General features: G+C 45.6%; 1 protein-coding gene across 6 annotated transcripts in view; it reads right to left on the bottom strand.

Annotated features, from left to right (window-relative positions):
- Nucleotides 1-18064, bottom strand: part of BAIAP2 (BAR/IMD domain containing adaptor protein 2) — a 165777-nt gene that overhangs the window by 19119 nt on the left and 128594 nt on the right. For all 6 annotated transcript variants that reach the window (XM_021000787.2, XM_021000790.2, XM_021000793.2 and 3 more), the window contains 6 exons: nucleotides 15430-15582; nucleotides 9502-9729; nucleotides 8846-9047; nucleotides 7109-7310; nucleotides 5753-5821; nucleotides 3539-3704 (listed from right to left, as the gene is read on the bottom strand). In XM_021000787.2, coding sequence (XP_020856446.1) covers nucleotides 3539-3704; nucleotides 5753-5821; nucleotides 7109-7310; nucleotides 8846-9047; nucleotides 9502-9729; nucleotides 15430-15582 — 1020 coding nt within the window. The remainder of the gene's footprint in view (nucleotides 1-3538; nucleotides 3705-5752; nucleotides 5822-7108; nucleotides 7311-8845; nucleotides 9048-9501; nucleotides 9730-15429; nucleotides 15583-18064) is intronic.

The following is an 18064-nucleotide window of genomic DNA, read 5'->3' as shown; positions in this document are numbered from 1 at the left end:
TAGAAAATCCCCCTCAAGGGCCAGGTAGGTGGCGCAGTGGATAGAGCACCAGGCCGGGAGTCAGGAGGACCTGAGTTCAAATCCGACCTCAGACCAGATTGTTACTAGCTATGTAGGCAAGTCACTTAACCCCAATTGCCTCACCAAAAAAACCAACCAAACAAACAAAAAAACCCTAGCCACAAAGATGACTTTCCACAGGACAGGGGCCTGTGGAAGTGCCCCACAAATAGAAAGCTAAGACAAAATAGTCGGTCTCAGAACACTAAAAATGACGATTTGCAGCTTTTTTTTTTCCTGTCCCTGCCCTTGGCACCAGAACCATAAACTGGAGGCCTTAGTGGTCAGCCGTCTAGTTTGCTTGGTATCTCACCCCCTGGAGAAAGAGGTATAGAACTGCCTGATACAACAACTCTTCCCAATCAATCAACACCCCCGCAGGCTATGGGTGTGGTATACTCCACCCCCACCCAGCTCAGTCTCTTCTTCTGGAGTGGCAGCAGAGAAAGATAAGAATAGGGCAGAAAGAGGAAGGGACCGAGATGGAGTCATTGTCATTGAGACAAGTCATTGAGAGATGGAGGATACAGGGGAGGGAACCAGAAAGCAGCTATGGCTCCTGCACACATGGCTATTCCCTCACATAGGGCCCTGCCAAAAGAAGGCTTTAGGTGTCAAGCACAAGGGTAAATAGAAGGGGAGCACAGAAGCGGATAAGTGTCCCTGACTGCAATCCAAAAGTCAAACAGAAATGATCTGTGTATTACCTGCACCCTGGCTCCCCTTTCGTTATAATGGGATGCCCAAGACAGAGTCACCCTCTTGGATAACAAGAATCCATGGGCAAGTTGCCTAGCTGTTCTGGGCCCAAAGCCCCGTTCCCTATGGAGAATTCCCTCCCAGCAGGAAGCCACAGGGGTAGCTCCCAAAGCCCAACAATAAGCGGCAATGCAGGTGACCTGACTTCTGTGAATAGACTTGTGTGGACTAGAAGGGAGGAAAAAAATAGAAAATTCACGAGCTCTTCTTCTGTTAACACTTCTAGGCCTAAAGCTAACTTCATTACTGTTGTTGTTGACCTAAAGAGTTTGTCTTGATTCTATAGCAAAGTACAACAGGAAAAGAAAATATATGAAAAAAAAAGTTATACATAACTGACTTCTTTCTGCTCACTCTATCACCAAGACCAATTGTTTCTCAGAATATGCTATTGTCCCAATCTAGAATGCCCCCCCTACCCTTACCTTCCATCTCTATGAATTTTAACTATCCCTCAGGTACAGGCTTAAATCCTATCACATGATGGGGTTGAGAGGAACATCCTAGAATCACAGATTTCAAGGTCAAAGACACTTTAGAGGTCATACGGTTGAGCCCCATCATTTTACAAATGAGAAGTTGAGAAGTTAGAGGATTTGTCCAAAGTTATACAGGCAGTGAACGCAGCAGAGTCGGGATCTGAACACAAGCCCTCTGACTTTCCGACCCCTCTTCTCAAATTCCATTGCAACCAATGAACTCTCCTTTCTCTAAGGAAATATTATCAGGTAAGATGATATTTGTAAAGCACGGTGCCTGGCACATAACAGGTGCTTTGTAAGTGCTTGTTTCTTCCTTCCCCCCACCCCCCAGACTACCTAGTAAACCACACAACACAATGCGGGGCTTAGTCTCTAATTTTCTTTACAATAGCCCCAAACTGGAAATACAGCAAACATCCATTGATCAAAAAATAGCCAAAGAAGTTGTGGTACATGAATGTAATGGAATATGACTGAGCTGGAAGGAATGATGAATGTGGGAATGGGAAGCCATATACACCCATGCAAAGTTAAGTAAGGAGAAGTAGAAAACTACAAAAACAATGACAATGACAACAGAAATGGGAGCAGCCGTGACAAAATAGGTCAAGCTGAATGCTACAAAATTATAATGATCAAGTTTGGCACCAAAGGAGAGATACGAGAAGACAACTCCCACTGCTTCTATGGGGAGGCAGGGGACTACAGGCTTGGAATCCTGCATATTATGTCAGCTTTCCCTCCATATGTTGGTTAGTATGAATGAAGTGTTTTCCTCTCCAGTTATTGTTACAGTATGTGGAATGGCTCTTTGGCAGGTGGGGGTAGGAGAGAAGAGATACATTTGGGAAATGCAGGCCCAATGTAAAAAGACAATAGAAATTTATTTTTTAAATGTATTCTGTATTTGTTTCGTGTGTTTCTAGCTTTCCCAAGCTAGAGAGTAAACTCCTAAAGGGCAGGTGCTTTTATATTTTGGTGTCCCCTCCCTTTCCTGTGCCTAGCATAGTGCTAGACCCTTAGTAGATATTCAATATACTTGTTAATGGGCTAATTATCCTTTGCAAAATTGAGATCATGCTACTTAGCATGACATATATTGTTCCCCTCGGTGGAAGAGGATAGAGTAAAGAAATGGACTATGATCCCTTCTACCCCCATGGGTCAGTGGTGACATGCTAAGGGAGTCACATGAAGCCATCCTCTATATTCAAGCTGGCAATATTTTTCCCCAGGTTTGCAAAACAAACAAAAATAAACCCTAGGCCCTGTTTGAAGGAGCTGAGCCAGAAGATCAGAGGGCTCCACCAACCATGAAGGCTGTTTCTAATAATGATGAGCGCAGCTCCGAAGGTTCCATTTTCAATTGGGTGTTTACTTGGCTGTCCAGCTAGGTTCCAAAGGGCTCCTCCAGGCCACCTGAGCTTTGGAAAAGGGCTCTTCTCTCCCACACTGGTTTTAAGTCACACCTTTGCCCAGAACAAAAGAACACTAAACCCAAAGGCTGCACTGGCTGAGGCATGATGGTTGCAATGGAAACATGGTATGTGCCAGGATTCATTGCTGTTGCCTTAGTATACGGCTGGTAGCAAGCAGGGAGTGGTTGGCAGAGGCCACTGGCACTGTCTTTAAACGCTTTACTGTAAGTTGTAAGGAAATCCTGCAACGAACTTTGGGAGAAAAATCTCAATGATCTGAAACTGACCCACAAGGAAGCCCTTCCCCCTATGGTACAAGCAAGGCCAAACCTCTTCTGTGTTTGGGGATGTACACAGCATTTTGAGGGGGATGGTACCACAGGTTTTTTTGGTCAAGGTTTATTTAACCAAGAAGCTTGTACATAGTATAAAGTTGAAGTAAGGTGATCCTGTTCCCAGCTGGTGATACTCCAGGAGGAGGCAGGACGGGTTTAACAAATGGAAGGGAATAGCTTGAGGGACCATAAGGTGTTCATCCAGAGAAGGAAGGTTTTTTTCCATTTTGTTTTATTTTTACCCTTTCTCCATGGGTCATTCCCCATACCTCAGGAGAGGTGGCAAATAAGAAGCCAACATGAAAACCAACCTTGCTCATGTGTCAACACCCCCACCAAGAAAATGAAGAGGAGGTTCTAGATCCCACCCCGCCAAAGGACCTTCATGGCTCAGCTCCCCAGGTTTTAGCCTTCTACCCAGACGAGTCAGAGTAAAGGCATGGCTCCAGAAGCCCTGTGCCATGGCCGGGTAGCATGCTCTTACCTGGGAGAAGGCAGGTACAGCCACACTGTAGGGTCTTTGCTTGAAGGTGCTGGCCGTCTGGGCAGGGAAGGCCCTTGACGAGGACACACCATAATCCGGGGGTGGGATAGCCAGATCCTCTTTGTCTAGCAGGTTGCCTGTGCTGCTGCTCTTTCCCTGCTGCAGGCTACAGGAAACAAGGGAAGATGGGGCAAGTGAAGGCCACATTCTGCTCTCTAGGTAACAGTTTGCTTTGAGGTTCAGGTCCTCTATCCCACCCCCCCACCCTCCCACCTCCAGCAGGCAGGATGACTTCAGGGGGCCACAACCACTTCACCTCAGCACCAGGAGGGAATCCCTATTTTCACACTCATTTCCTACCAAACTAATCATCCCAATCCTGTTATTTTGGTTTTTGGGGGAGGCAATCAAAGTCAAGTGACTTGCCCAGGGTCACAGAGCTAATAAGTATCTGAGGCCAAATTTGAACTGAGATCCTCTCGACTCCAGGACCAGTGCTCTATCCACGGCACCACCTAGCTGCCCCCATCCTGTTATTGTGTAAGAAGTTGGCCCCCACCTCAAAGAAAAGCAGGAAAAAATGCACCTCCCATCCCTCTCTGTTGAGGTGCGGGATTACCGGTGTGGAATATTGCATACACTCTCAGACATGATTAATGTGTTCATTGATTTTACTGAAATGCTTTTCCCCTCTCACATTCTTTTAAAAATCACGATTACAAGAGATGATCACTGGGGAGGGAAAGGGATGTTCTTGGAAATGAAGGTTATATAAAAACAAAAGACAGCAAAAAAAAATTTTTAAAAGTTGATCCTAGGTTATGGTTGAAGGCCAAATTAAATTGCTGATTCAGTTGCCTAAATTTCAAACATTTTGTCAGGTTCCCATCTGGGACTTTCTAATTTGTATGGACAAACCCTAAACAATGAGATACTTGGGAATTTGTGACCAGGCTGTCTCTGAGCCAAGACTAGAAAGTGATCTCATGCTTATTCCTTTCCATCTTTTCTTCCTTCCCCATTAAGACCTATAAAGACAGTCACCATTGCCCAAATGCCAGCTCCACGGCCTGCCTATATATCTGTTACTATGTGGGGCCCTCCCACCACTTCTACAGTGGACCAAACTTCTCCTGTCAGAAGGTCAAAGTGACCACTCCTCAGGTCAGAGCACGCGCTTGGGTTGTGGACAGAGCCCAGAGCAATCAGGAAGAGAAGGCAGCGTCAGGCCTGCTGCCCTTAAGGTTAGATGTTATTTGTCTCCAAGAATCTCTCACTAGCTTTTCCCCCCCTACCCCTTTCTATTTCCTTTTGCCCTCATAGCATCTTCTTCTCTGATCCACATGACATCTTCCTGTCCCTTCCTAAAGAGGCTTGGAACCTAGGCTCCAGAAGCCAGTTGCCCTCATGTCCCGATTCACCAGCCAGCCTTCTCTGCATGCCCACAGCTCTGAGGATGCGGGGACAGGGCTGGCAACACAAGGTCCAGTCCCACTTTTTTCTCTGGGTCTGAGAGATGAGTTTTCAAGGTTGCCTGGGACCTTAACTGCTGAGGTGGTGGGGGAGCAGAGGAGTCTCAAGAAGCAGAGGTAGCTAGTAGGGACCAGGCTTGGCTGGCCCTTCACCTATCTGGATCTCAGCATCCTCATCTTTAAAATGAGGCAGTTGGGTTTGATGACATCTAAGGTCCCTTCTAGATCTAAATCTAAGACAACAATAATAATAACAAAATAAAAACAGCAATGATAATATTAATAGCTAACATTTACATAGCGCTTACTATATGCCAGGCACAATGCTAAGCGTTTTACAGCAATCAAATCATTTGAGCCTCACTACAACCCTGAGAAATAGGTGCTATTATTATCATCCCCATTTTACAGATGAGAAAACTGAGGCAGAGATTAAGTGACCTGCACAGGGTGAGAGAGCTAGTAAGTGTCTGAAGCTGGATTTGAACTCAGGGCTTCCTGACTTCAGGTCCAGAACTTATCCACTGTGTCACCTGGCTGCCTTCTATGCTTCTCAGTTGGACACTAGGTCCTGGGTCCTGTTTGGTGGGGAGGGTGAAAGAGGGGGTTGATGTCTTGGCTTTGTCCCTGGGACGGGGCCAGAACACCGTGCTGAAGGACAATTCATTCATCTTGACTGCAGCACAAATGTTGAGTTGTTACTGCCTCCAAACCCATTCCAGGCCCAAGGGTTGTGGCTTACCTCATGTGCAATCTGTCACTGACTTCACTGTCCAAGACCCGGGTATAGGAGAAAGGAAACCAGCCTCTCCTGGAAGAGAACCACACAAAAGTAAGAAGAGGGAGGGGTCCCTGGCGTTCTCACCTCAAATGATATTCATGCACTAGCTGGGAAAACTGTACTCGCTGGGACACCCTTTCCACTTACTTGCCTTCCAGCCAAAATATACAGGGGTTTTGAAGTAGATAGGCAACTTGGAAACTCAAGCATTTTAGCCCCACCACCATCAGTCATGGCAATTTTTCAGTGCCCACATCTCCCTCAATTCACAAAATGGGGGTTTTGTCTGTTTCCACCTTATCTCTTTGTTTCCTTTCACTTTGCCCCAATCCATCCCTTTTCACAGGTAGGTCTAACACATAGAAAGCATTCAGATCTGTCCATACTCCTGCTTGAAGCCACTCCAAGGTACACTGCCCATGAAACGGCCAGCTGAGGCCCTGCTGAGAAGAGCAGGGCCGGAGGCAGTGTGACCTCTGCGGTCATGGCAGAATGAGGGAGGCTGCACATTTGTGGGTCAGCTGGCCACAATCCCATCACTGAGGATGTTGGGCTCTGCCACAGGAACGGCCATGCCAGGGCCATCTGCAGATCTTTCATTTCTGGAAGCAGGTCACCCATAGGGATAGCTCCGTGCCCCAAGGAGGGCAAGGGACATTTTCAGTGCCATGGTATTGCCCAGGGGACTTGGCAGCGAGCACACATCTGAATCCCAAATTATTCCCAGAACTACACACAAAAAGGGCAGACTATAAAAAGGCCCAAGGACTAGGGCAGGAACTGGGTAATCATTCAGAGACCTCTCTGCTCTTCAAAAATATCACTAAGGCAACCAAGATCACAGAATGAGTCTCCAACCCAGGGGCAGAAGCAAGCCAGTTGCAGCTTACGTGTTAGACAGTGATCAGTCTGTAGCTGTCCCTCCCCCGTGCTGTCTTGCCCAAAGCTGTTCTGGTCTGGTTTAGGGTTGTAAATTCACAGAGACAGAATTTAGGAAGCCAGTTTTGGAGCTGAGAGTAGGATACCCCAACAAAGAAGTGAGGTGGGGGGGGAACAATAGTGGCAACTGGAGAAACCGAGGAATGAGTGAGCTGGCTAGAGCATTAAGCAATAGTTTCAGATTACTAAAAAGTGGTAGGGTGATTTAGGGCCCCCAAATTAGAATGCCAGGCCTCCCCAATCTCCTACAACTCAAACTCTGCCCAGTCTTCTCAGCAGAGAGGGATCTGCCTAGCATTCAGGGAGGGGGCTTCCCACTGGCCAAATCAGGAGACAAAAGAAGGCAATGGCAGGGACAATCGCCCCAGCAGCTCTCACATTTTAGTTTTCTCACTCTCGCCATAGTGCCAGCCGTCCCGGGCCTCGGGGACCAGCAGGGTGATGAGATCTCCCTCTTTGAAGCTCAGAAGGGTGCTGTTGTCACCAGCAGCATGGGAGAAGATGGCTTGCACCCTCATTCGGCCATTTCGCTCCAGACCAGCTGCCATGGAGCTAGAGCGAGGAAGAGTTTTGTTCTCGGCTGGCCAAAACAACAGAGAGCAAGAGGTCAGAGCCCCTCCCTTGGACACCACACCAGGGTGGTGAGAGAGTGTGACGAGAGAAAGATCACAACCAGCTCGGGGCCAACCTGCACGTTGAGGATTTATAAAAAGCCCTGATGAATGCAGCACTTGATGGGCATTTAATTGGCATCCTCTATTTGAGCAATTTCTGATCTAATTACAACAGGCTTAAGGAGCAATGTAGTGAAGTGTAAAGCACGTGGAACCCTGGGCTGGAGATCAAAAGATCTGAGGGCTCCAGGCTCTACTCTGCCGCTTCATATTTGTATGACCTTGAGCAGCTGACTTGTCCATCTATAAAGGGCTTCGCAAACTTCACATCACAACATACAGATGCTACTTTTTATGATTATTATTTATTATTTGTTACCATCTATATGTAAGGTGATATTATATGAAAGCCCCCTATTATTATTATTATTATTATTGTTATTGCCCAGAAAATAGTCATCTATGCCCACTCACTGGAGCATGGTGGGGATCAAGGGATTATGTATAAGAAACAGACCTATCTCCTCATGTCTCACTTCAGACTGCTCTGACTTTTCCACCATGCCCCCTGAGTTAGGTACTTCTACCCCCAACCCTGTGTCTTTTCCACTTCCTGTTTTTCTCTACAGATTGTAAGCTCCCTGAGGACAGGGACCATCTTTTTTCATATTTGTATCCCCACTGTTAGCACAGTGCCTGGCACATTTTGTTGTTCAGTTATTTCAGCTTTGGGGTTTTCTCAGCAAAAATTCTAGAGTGGTTTGCCATTTCCTTCTTCAGTTTATTTTCTAGATGAGGAAACTGAGGCAAAAAAGGTGAAATGACTTGCCCAGGGTCACACAGCTAGCAAGTGTCTGAGGCCAGATTTGAACTCTGGAAGGTAAGTCTGCCTGATTCTATCCACCGTGCCGCCTAGCTGCCCTATGTGCCTAATAAACGTTTATTGACTATTGACTAGTTAGATCTTGTAGAACGCATTAAAGTTTGGAAAATGCTTCATATATGTTAGCTTGTTTGATAAGGAAGCAACTTGAATTACCACGCTGCCTTTTCCACCTTGTTAGGCACAGTTAAAAAAGAAGTTCAGAAGAGAGCTCCTGTCCACTAGAAGTTGTTATTCTAAAGGTGGCACTCCAGGGAGCTATCATAATTCCGTCAAGTACATCCCTCATCAGCAATGTTTATTTGCTCTCAAGGCTCATGAAAGACGTTCTGGCAAGTTTCAATAACATTAAACTAATGGTTCTCTCCCCCATCCTCCCTATCCCCCTCCCTTTCATGCCAGAACTACATTATGCACACTTTAAGGCAGATGCCTATAATGGTCTATACCCTAACCGGGGTTCTGCCCAGTCCTCTGCTAAGAGATGTGGACATTTCTGACACGAGAGCATGGGGTCCCTCCAGTGGGGTGAAGGCAGACAGTCCCTGAGTGATAGGTTAAGTTCCTGGGGGGTGCAGAGCTCAGCCAACGCTCCTGCGGCAGTGGGACGTCCCTTACTGGTTGCGTAGCTGTTTTTCGGGGCAACGCTCTTGCGCACGGGAAGCGTGTTTGAGTAGGAGTCACTCATCTTGTTCTGGGTCTGAGGAGGAGACAGAGATTTGGGCTGGGCTGGCTTCCTGTCAGACCAGTGGTTGTAGTCTTCACTGTCTGGACCTGAGACGCCATTCATTACAGGCACGTTCTCCTGGGCCGACATACGCTGTGGAAGAAAGACAGCCACGCTTGAAAGATTTCTCTGCTTATGACATGGGCCTCCAAGAAGAAGGAAAAACATTTTAAAAAATCTGTCTCCTCAACACCACACTTCCCACCTTCCATGGGCCTGAATATTATGAGACCTAGTGCTTTTCCCTTCAAACCCTAAAACAATCTTTTTGGCGGAGGAAGCATCCAATCATAAACTCTGGGCTAAGAGGTAGGAGCCCCAAACCCTGGTCCTGCCTCCACCTCAGGTTTATTATTTGCTCTAAGCTGCTCATGACTTCCTCAGACGGTCTCTTTCTTTGTGTAAAAATGGAAGCAATAATACTTGCTCCAAGGAGAGAATCTACTCAGAAACATTTTAAAAAGGGAAGGTTCCCCACAAACGCAAAGGGGTGTCATTAATCCTGTTAATAATCCTCTCAGTCATACACAGCGTGGAGTAGACTTACCCCCACAAACGGGGCCAGCTCCGGGGGTACTGGAAGCGGTTTGGCACCAGGAATGGGATCGGAGATGACTAAGTTAGACTTGGAAGCAGACAGGGAACTGGGCATGACTGTGCCATTGCTGCTGGCCGCCATCTGCTGCATCAGTTGGATGGCTCGATCTGGGATTTTATTGGGGTCGGCACAGGACTGCTGCCACAATGGGAGTTTCTGAGTCAGCATGTCCTTTCCCTGAAACCAGAGAGAACAGGGGAGGGCATATGTCAGTGCCCAGCTATAGCAGGGCCCACCTGCAAACAAAACACACTCCACCAAACTCCCAAGCTCCCACAAAAACCAATGCTCAACATGCTCCTCTTCCCTGAGAGGGCTGCTCTGTACTGAGAGGGTGGGCCTTACCCAGCGAAGGAAGGAACCAGAAACAGTTGAGGTTTAGTCACTGGCTGCTACTATATCCAGTATCAGACAGACACACAACTTCCTTAACATAATCTCTCAGCCCAGAAGAGATCAGACAAAGACTGAGTCCCACCGGGAAGGTCTTTCATGGAACAATGGACTCCCAGAACATAGCAGGCTCTCAGAGACCAGACCACATGACAGCGGAGTGAGGGTGCGGGGCAGGTTATTAAGTGCCTACTGTGTGTGAGGCACTAGGGACAAAAAGGAAATGGTTCTTGCCTTCCAGGAGTCAACATTCCACCTTAAACTTATTAGCTCCATGTCAGAGAACAGAGGAACAGGCTTTTATCAGTAGTATAGACACAGTCATCTAAGGTACCCAAATGGGGGAGAGAAGATGACAAATATAAAGCAGAGATAGGTCTAAATGCCTGAAAATATATAGGAAGCAAGGAAGTTTGTAAGAAGAAAGGGGAGGGGGAGCTAGATGGCGCAGTGGATATAGCACGGCCCTGGAGTCAGGAGGACCCAAGTTCAAATCTGGCGTCAGACACACAACACTTACTAGCTGTGTGACTCTGGGCAAGTCCTTAACCCTAGTAGAAGAAGGAGGAGGAGGAGGAGGAAGAGGTAGAGAAGGGGGAGGGGGAGGAGGAAGAAGAAGAAAGGAGGGAAAGAAAAAAGAGAACAGAGGAGTTCATTTAGGTCAGGAGGGAAATGCATGATCCCCCATACCAACCACTGCTAGCCCTGTTAAGGGCCAGATCTGGACAGAGGTGGAGTTTTAAGTACAAGGTTGCAGCTGAGGCAGTGGTCAAGGCAGGGCTTCATGCAGATTACTAACTGCCACTGTCTAGATCTAGGCCTGAGAGCCCGGAGTGATGCCAGTAATCTGGCCTCTTTGTCTCTGATGTACCACAACAGGCTGTTCCCCCCCCACCCTCCCACCAAAAGAGAGGAAAGCCAAACAATCAGAAATGGTGCATTTGACCGAAAGTGTAAGGGTACAGAGAGTGAACCTGCCACCGGCGACAAGGTTGCTAGGGGACTAATGTTCACAGTCCAGCTCACAAAGGTCTCCTAATAATCCCTTTCCAGAATGCGGGGAATTGGAGGGAGGTAGTGAAGCAGACAAGCTAGTGAATGGCATGCCAATGGACACAGGCTGCTAACAGGATGGAGATTCCCCACAGGCTAGCCCAATCCATCCAAAAGAACTAGCTTCAGACCCAGAGGGCAGCAGAACACACTGGGACAGGGATGTGAGCGATGCTGTCCAAAAGGCAGACTGACCACCTGCACTCATGGGCACAGATGTCACAGTAATAACAACCACTATTTGTTAGATAGTGGAGGAAACAGACAATGTATATAAGACATGCCAGCATGCTTTGCCTTCTGGGGCCAAGAGCAATACTAGCAAAGACAGAAGCTCCCCACTTCTGCATCAGCTCGGCTCTTAGACGAAGTCAAAGTCTTCGGATACATCTGAGGGAACAGGTCGTACATTAATCTATTTGCCTGAATTCACGATGTTCTTCTAGCCACCTACTCTCCAAGTCAGTGGTGGGGCAGCCAGTATGGGACTGTCACTGGTGATTGGGATAGTCATCGGCATGGCCTGCACTTGAGAGAATGTATGGTTTCCATATAAGTTGCAGTGCTAGGAAGAATACAACATGTGCACTTTACCTCCTTAGCTTTCCAACTGAGCCAAATGGGATTTGAGTAAGTTTTGATTTCTGGCATGGGGAGTTAGGTGCCAAGCCCCAAGCATGCCTGTCCCAGATTACATTCATGAGTCACAGCCCAATACTTAACTCTCTCTAGCTTTGATAAGCTGCTTTCTTCTATCCCTCCTAAATGCAGTAAGTACTTAGCAACCTGCTACACCGCAGGTTGCCCCTCGACCTACCCTTGCCTTCTGGAATCCATCCAATTTCCTAGCAAGAAAGTTTGAATTCATTTCTGGAGAAGCCTTGGTTTTCCTGGACACTTAGAACATGACGCCTTAGAGCACTGACACTGAGGGTACTCTGAAAACTACTGGCAATGACTATAATCATCTAAATTTCCCAATAGAACGGGGCTTTGGGCCTGGGACAGTCAGAGGTAGAGCTCCATAAAGGTAAGGGCCATGTTTCCTCTAGTCTTTATATTTAGACAAAAAACAAAGCACTGCACTGGCTAGTTATCCAGTGCTTAATGTAGTGGTCTCCATAAATTGAGTCTTAAGGGGAGCTAAATGGCTCAGTGGATAGAGCACCAGCCCTGGAGTCAGGAGGACCTGAGTTCAAATACTGCCTCAGATACTATCTATGAGTCCCTGGGCAAGTCACTTAATCCTGATTACCTCAAGAAAAAAAAATTATAAGTCCTTAAATAAATGGTAGTAGTAGATAGAGAGCTTGCCTCAAATCCAGAGGCTGTTCAAGTCCCTCCCCTGACACATGCTGGCTCTGTATGACCTCTCAGGGTTGCCAAGAAGGTATCAATCTGCATTGGTACCGGGAGTTTCCTCCCTAGAGATTTCCCTGTGCCAATGGAATCACAAGTCCAATCCCTATCCCAGAAATCCCTGGCTCCTGAATGAATGACTAAATGAATGAATGCTCTCCCCTCATCATCACCAGTAGATACCACACGTATCCACAGAAGAAAATACTTCACTTACCACCCTGAGGTTTATTATTTTTTTTATTTTAAGGATCAGTCCCTCTCTCTCTCTCTCTCTTGTGTAAGTTACATGTAACATATGCTAGGGATTGACTCAGCATAGATTGTTCAAGAATCGCTCTGACTCATAGGTGCTCATCTGTTATACCCTTGTTCCTGTTCGGCAGGCTTATATTAAATGTCACTTAAAGCTCAAAGTAACAGAAACTCTAAGCAAACCAGCAGACACAGCTGCTTTCTAGATTACTGGGGCCTGTGTGTGTGTGTGTGTGTGTGTGTGTGTGTGTGTGAAAGAGGGGGTGGTGTAGGGAAGGGTGGGGTAAGGCAAGAGCACAATTCCCGTAAGATTGGTAAAAAAGCCATCCAATTAAATTTAACTGGCATTATTAAGTGCTTACTTGGTTAGTTGGGGCACTGTGTTAGTTGCTGAGGAGACATGAAAACAGACCCTGCTTTCAAAGAGCTACGGTTCTCCTGGGTGGTGGAAAGAGGAGGGAGTCTAATCTATGTACATAGATTAAGTAAATCCAGGATAATTTGAGGACAGACTGAGAGCACTAACAGATGGGAAGGGGGTGGCACCTGGGCATGGAGCCTTCAGAGGAGTTAAGAATTCTAAGGGCTCAAAGGAAAGAGAGGGCACTCCCTCTAGGCACGGCACTCCCTCTCAGCATCCTTCAAACCAGCTTGTCTCTCTCTTGCTGATAAATACATCTCCTACCCTTCTTAAGAGGCTTAGCCCTGGCCCTGTCACCAACAAGGCTTGGTAGGTAGGCATCCGTCAAGTTCCTGGCCACACGCTCACCAGGCCAGAGGCTTGAAGTTTCTCTCTCACAGGTCATGAGACAGACCCACAGCAGTTGACTGCCGCTAGAGGGGAGCAGATGCCTGCCTCTCCACCCTGATCGCTAAGAATGAAGGGCCTAACAACCCACCCCTCTCCTCTCTTCCAGAACATTTCGTCTTGCAAAGAAAGATGTAGGCAGGAGAAAATGTGCAAGTGGGAGGCTGGAACAGCACTTCAATATTTCATACTTTTTTCTCCCCCCCCCTTCCTCCTCTTCAAACTCCCCCTCCCCCCCGCCCCAACAAGGAGCTAGAACAGAGGCCTCAGAGTCCCCAGGCAAACTTTTGTATCACACAACTTAAAGTGCTTTGGAAGAGACAAAGACCACTGCTAGTGATTTTTTTTTAACCATTTCCTCTGAACAAGACAAAGAGGCGCTTGCCCCTGTTGTTTCCTTCCCCCCCAATCCCCCTCCCCTGTGTGCTATTAGCAGACTAGAGCACCTTTAAAGTGCTTTTGTGCTACGTGTTGGAGCAATTTATTTACAACGAGTAAATAAATACAGTTCTTCAGACTGGCCCAGGTATAGGCTGGTTGCTCCTGAGAGTAGAAAGGCGCCCTCTACTGGGCAGGTACCCCTGGTGCAGGAGGGAAGCTGCTCTGGATAGATGGGACAATCATAGACTCACTGTTAGGGCATTTTCCCAGGGAGCAAGAACAGCGACTCTAATATAGGCACTAATCTATCCTAAAACCAATGTAGTAGGGTGGAATCGAAACAAGAAGATCTAAGTTCAAATCTCACCTTTCTCACTTACCAGTATGACTTTGGGCAAATCACTTACCTCTTCTCCAGTCTTCAGTTCCCTCATCTATAAAATAAGGGGATTGGACTAAGTTCCCTTCCAGCACTAAATCTAAGATCTTTCCGCGGATGCATCTTTCTTTAACTAATAGCTGATGAAGACTACAAGCATACAGAGAGTGGCACTTTTTGTGTATATACTGGGACCATGCATGTATCATCCGTCAGGATGTTGCTCTATTTAAGAGATTCTGATCTAAACAGGGAGTAAGTACCAGAATCTATGTAACAAGGAGCCAGGCATCTTCATGAAGTCTGCATGTGCTGGCAAACTAACAGGACAAACCCTGTTAAAGGTCCTAGACCACCATCTCATTTTGCTCTTGCTGTGAAAAAAACCTGTCTGGCCATAATTTTCCCCTTTCTGTTCAAAGAAGCCGGCATGTCTTATGGAGGTATGCTTAGCTTGAAGAAAGCTGAAAAGGGGCTCCTTCCTGGATAAGCTCAGGCAAAGAAGCACCACAGCCATCATCCCCCAAAAGGCAGGCCTGAGCAAAAAAGAAATATGGCTGTGGGCAAAAGTAGAAAGATAATTACAAACACAAGACTGGAAAGTCCTCTTAGGTTACCACCATCTGCCATTTGATACAGAAAGCTGGGAGAAGCTTGCACGGATTCTGAGAAATCCCTCTTGGGAAAGTGGTGTTTCAGTTCCTTCTTGGACTAATTTTTTTTAAAGATTTTCCCCTAAATCCTTTTTATTTGTTTATTAATCTGTCCATCCTATTACCACCCTCCCTCCACCCCCCACTGAATAGATTTTTTCTTAAAGCCCTTAATCCATTTGTTGCATTGGTCTGGCAAAAACAAAAAGAAAAATTCCCACAATAGCTGTGTTGGAAAATGTATGTCTTTCTGCATTTGGAGTTCATCATGTCTGTGTTAGGAGATGAGTGGCAGGTTTCATCTTGATTCTTCTGGATTTGTGCTTTATAATCACACTGAACAGAATTCTAAAGTCTTTTTTCCTCTATAATGTTCTCCTTATACAAACTGTTCTCTTAGTTCTACAGCCTTCTCTTTGAATCAGTTCATAGAGGCCTGTCTTCTCTGTTTCCTCTGAAACTGCCTTGGACTAATTTTGAATGGTACATACACTTGTTAGTGCTGTCCCATCCAATATAGATGGTGCCCTGGGACCACCTTACCGAGCTTCAGCCACAATTCTCCTTTCTGGACAGGCCTGGGTCAGCAGCCTTACCTTGGAATGGTAGGAGACTGAGTTTTTGGCCACAGCACATTGCTTTTCCACCAAGAAGCAAAACCTTCTCCTTTCCTCAGTGAGGGCTGTCTTATAGCCATCTGACACGTAGTTCTCCAATTCACCTTGCTTGTTACTGATTGCATCTATGTACTAGAGAAAGAAAAAGAGAAACTGATGAGCTGGTGACTACAGAACATATGTTCACATTTGGTTCTGTGCAGACTCTCAGGTATAAACAGTATGTACTATTCTTACAAAGCAGAGCCATAAATAGAGATGTATTCTGAGGCCATGAATTCAGGGTGCTCTTGATAACTATATTGTTATGCAGTTCTAGAACATTTACTTTTTTTTTTTGTATCCCAAAAGATGTCTTCAATCTTCAGAAAATCTTGTTCATGATTTTTAAAAACCTTCATTTTATAACATGATTTTTCTTACCAGGAAAGTTGTCCTTATATATACACCGCTAATTTTAACATCACTTGGAATATATGGCTACCCAATATAACTGTGTTTAACCACCTTCCAACCTTTCCCACTGACTCCCCCTCAACCCCTTTCCCCCAATTCTTTTCTTTATTCATCAGATCAATATAGTATGCAAAGGTTCCACCATCAGGGGGATAGTAGTTTACTAATAAAAGGGATTTTTAAGTTTTATTAATTATATTTCATAGATTTGTTTTGATTTTACATTATAAATATCTACATACTGTTCCCAATTCTGTGAGAGTTCTCCTGTAACAAATTAAGCAAAACAATTACAGTGACTTCATCTGAAAATGTATGCAATATACCACATCTACACATCTGTAGCATCCCCTCACCAGTCTTAAAAAAAAAAAGAATGGAAATCTGTTTTCTCTCCTTTCTACCCCTTCCCACTCCATTGGGTGAAAAAGAAGAGATGAGAAAACCAATTCCCTCATTGGCTGTATACAAACGTGTGTATTTACACACACACACACACACACACACACACACACACACACACACACACACACATATATCTGCCTCTCTATCTAGCATTCTGCACCCTAAATCTACTACTTCTCTCTCAGGAGACAGATAGTGAAGTTTCATTATATCCTTTGGAATCACAGATGGTCAACGTGTTGATCACAGTTCTGACAACTTGCAAAATTGTCTATCTTTACTGTGTTGTTATTGTATTAAAATAAAATTATGTTGTTTTCCTGGTTCTGCCCGTTTCATTCTTCATTAGTTTACAAAAGTCTTCAGAATTGTTTTTGATGTTATAGTATAAATGGTTCTATTTCTGATCTTCCTCACTTCACTATGCATGCATCAGTTCATACAAATCTTTCCATGGCTCTTTGAAATCATCTACTTACTCATTTCTCACAGGGTATTCTGCCACAACTTATTCATCCCTCCCCCAATTGACGAGCACTGCCCTTTAGTTCGAGGGCATTCACAGATAGTATGTGGACTGTTCCCAGGCTGGCTGCCTGCACCAAACAGAACCCATCAAAGGGTTCAAGTTCAAAGACATTCAATGAACTGTGGTGGGGGTGGAGATGTTGGGGGGCTTGGGTTTTTTAGGGGGTAGGACTGGACTTGTGATTTCACTGGTACTGGGACCCTCAACGATGAAAGTCTCTCTCTATCAACACTGATAGGCACCTGTTCCACAACGTATTGTCTTAAAAGACTTGTTTGGGACACTGTGACTTGTCTAGGGTCACATGGTATTTGTGGCATATATCGGAGGAGGGGACTTGAACCTAGGTCTTTCCTGACTTCAGGGCTGTTCACTTCTAAAAAAGTTGTTTAATATAAACTAAATGAATACACACTCATTTGAACATTGGTAAGCAGGATATGGCAAAGAATCCTCTAGATCAGTGATTCTCAATTAGTTTGCTGCCCTCCTGTTAAGGAAATTCCCTCCACCAAAGCACAGTGGCACCTCCTTTCTAATTTATAGTCTTAGAGTTTAAGGACTTATCTAGAGCCCATATGTGTCAAAGGTGGGGCTTGAACTTGTCTCTGACTCTAAAGGAGCTATATGTTCCATCACAACAGTTACTCCACTTGAACATTAGCTACAGAAACCATAACTGGGAAGGCACTTTCCCCTGGTGGGGAGTAGGTGTGTGTGTGTGTGTGTGTGTGTGTTCCCAAAACAGAGATTTTTAGATTTTCTGATTCCAAGGCTTTTCAGATGATGAAGAATTGACTGAAGATATGACATTGGCTGGTAGTCTTTGTTCTGGACACCTTCCTCTTCTGGCAAGGAAGAGCATTTGTAATCTTGACATTTCCCAATTCAAAACTGCTCTCTTAGATCCTACTGATAGAAACATCAAATTTGAAGGCATCTGACCACCTCTCCTATCAAGTCTCTTGCCTTCTGGGTCTGCCCAGGGATGAAGTTTCTAGAAGTGCCTTTGAAGAAATTATTTTCCTCCTGCCCACCCCCTCTTTTTCTTCCTTATGAGGGTTTTTGTGTCTATTTCTTTTTGTTTGCTTGCTTTGTTTTTATATCTACTTCCATAGCCTATAGTCCACAGTCCCAACAAGGGAACATAGACTGAAGGTACTACAATTACCAAGTACGAACTTTGAGTATCTTGAAGGGACATTCAGGAGGGAAAGCAAAGAT

The sequence above is a fragment of the Phascolarctos cinereus genome, unplaced genomic scaffold (assembly GCF_003287225.1).
Source record: "Phascolarctos cinereus isolate Bilbo 61053 unplaced genomic scaffold, phaCin_HiC Scaffold_5;HRSCAF=322, whole genome shotgun sequence".
Classification (NCBI taxonomy): domain Eukaryota; kingdom Metazoa; phylum Chordata; class Mammalia; order Diprotodontia; family Phascolarctidae; genus Phascolarctos; species Phascolarctos cinereus.
This window is presented reverse-complemented; position numbering and strand designations above follow the sequence as displayed.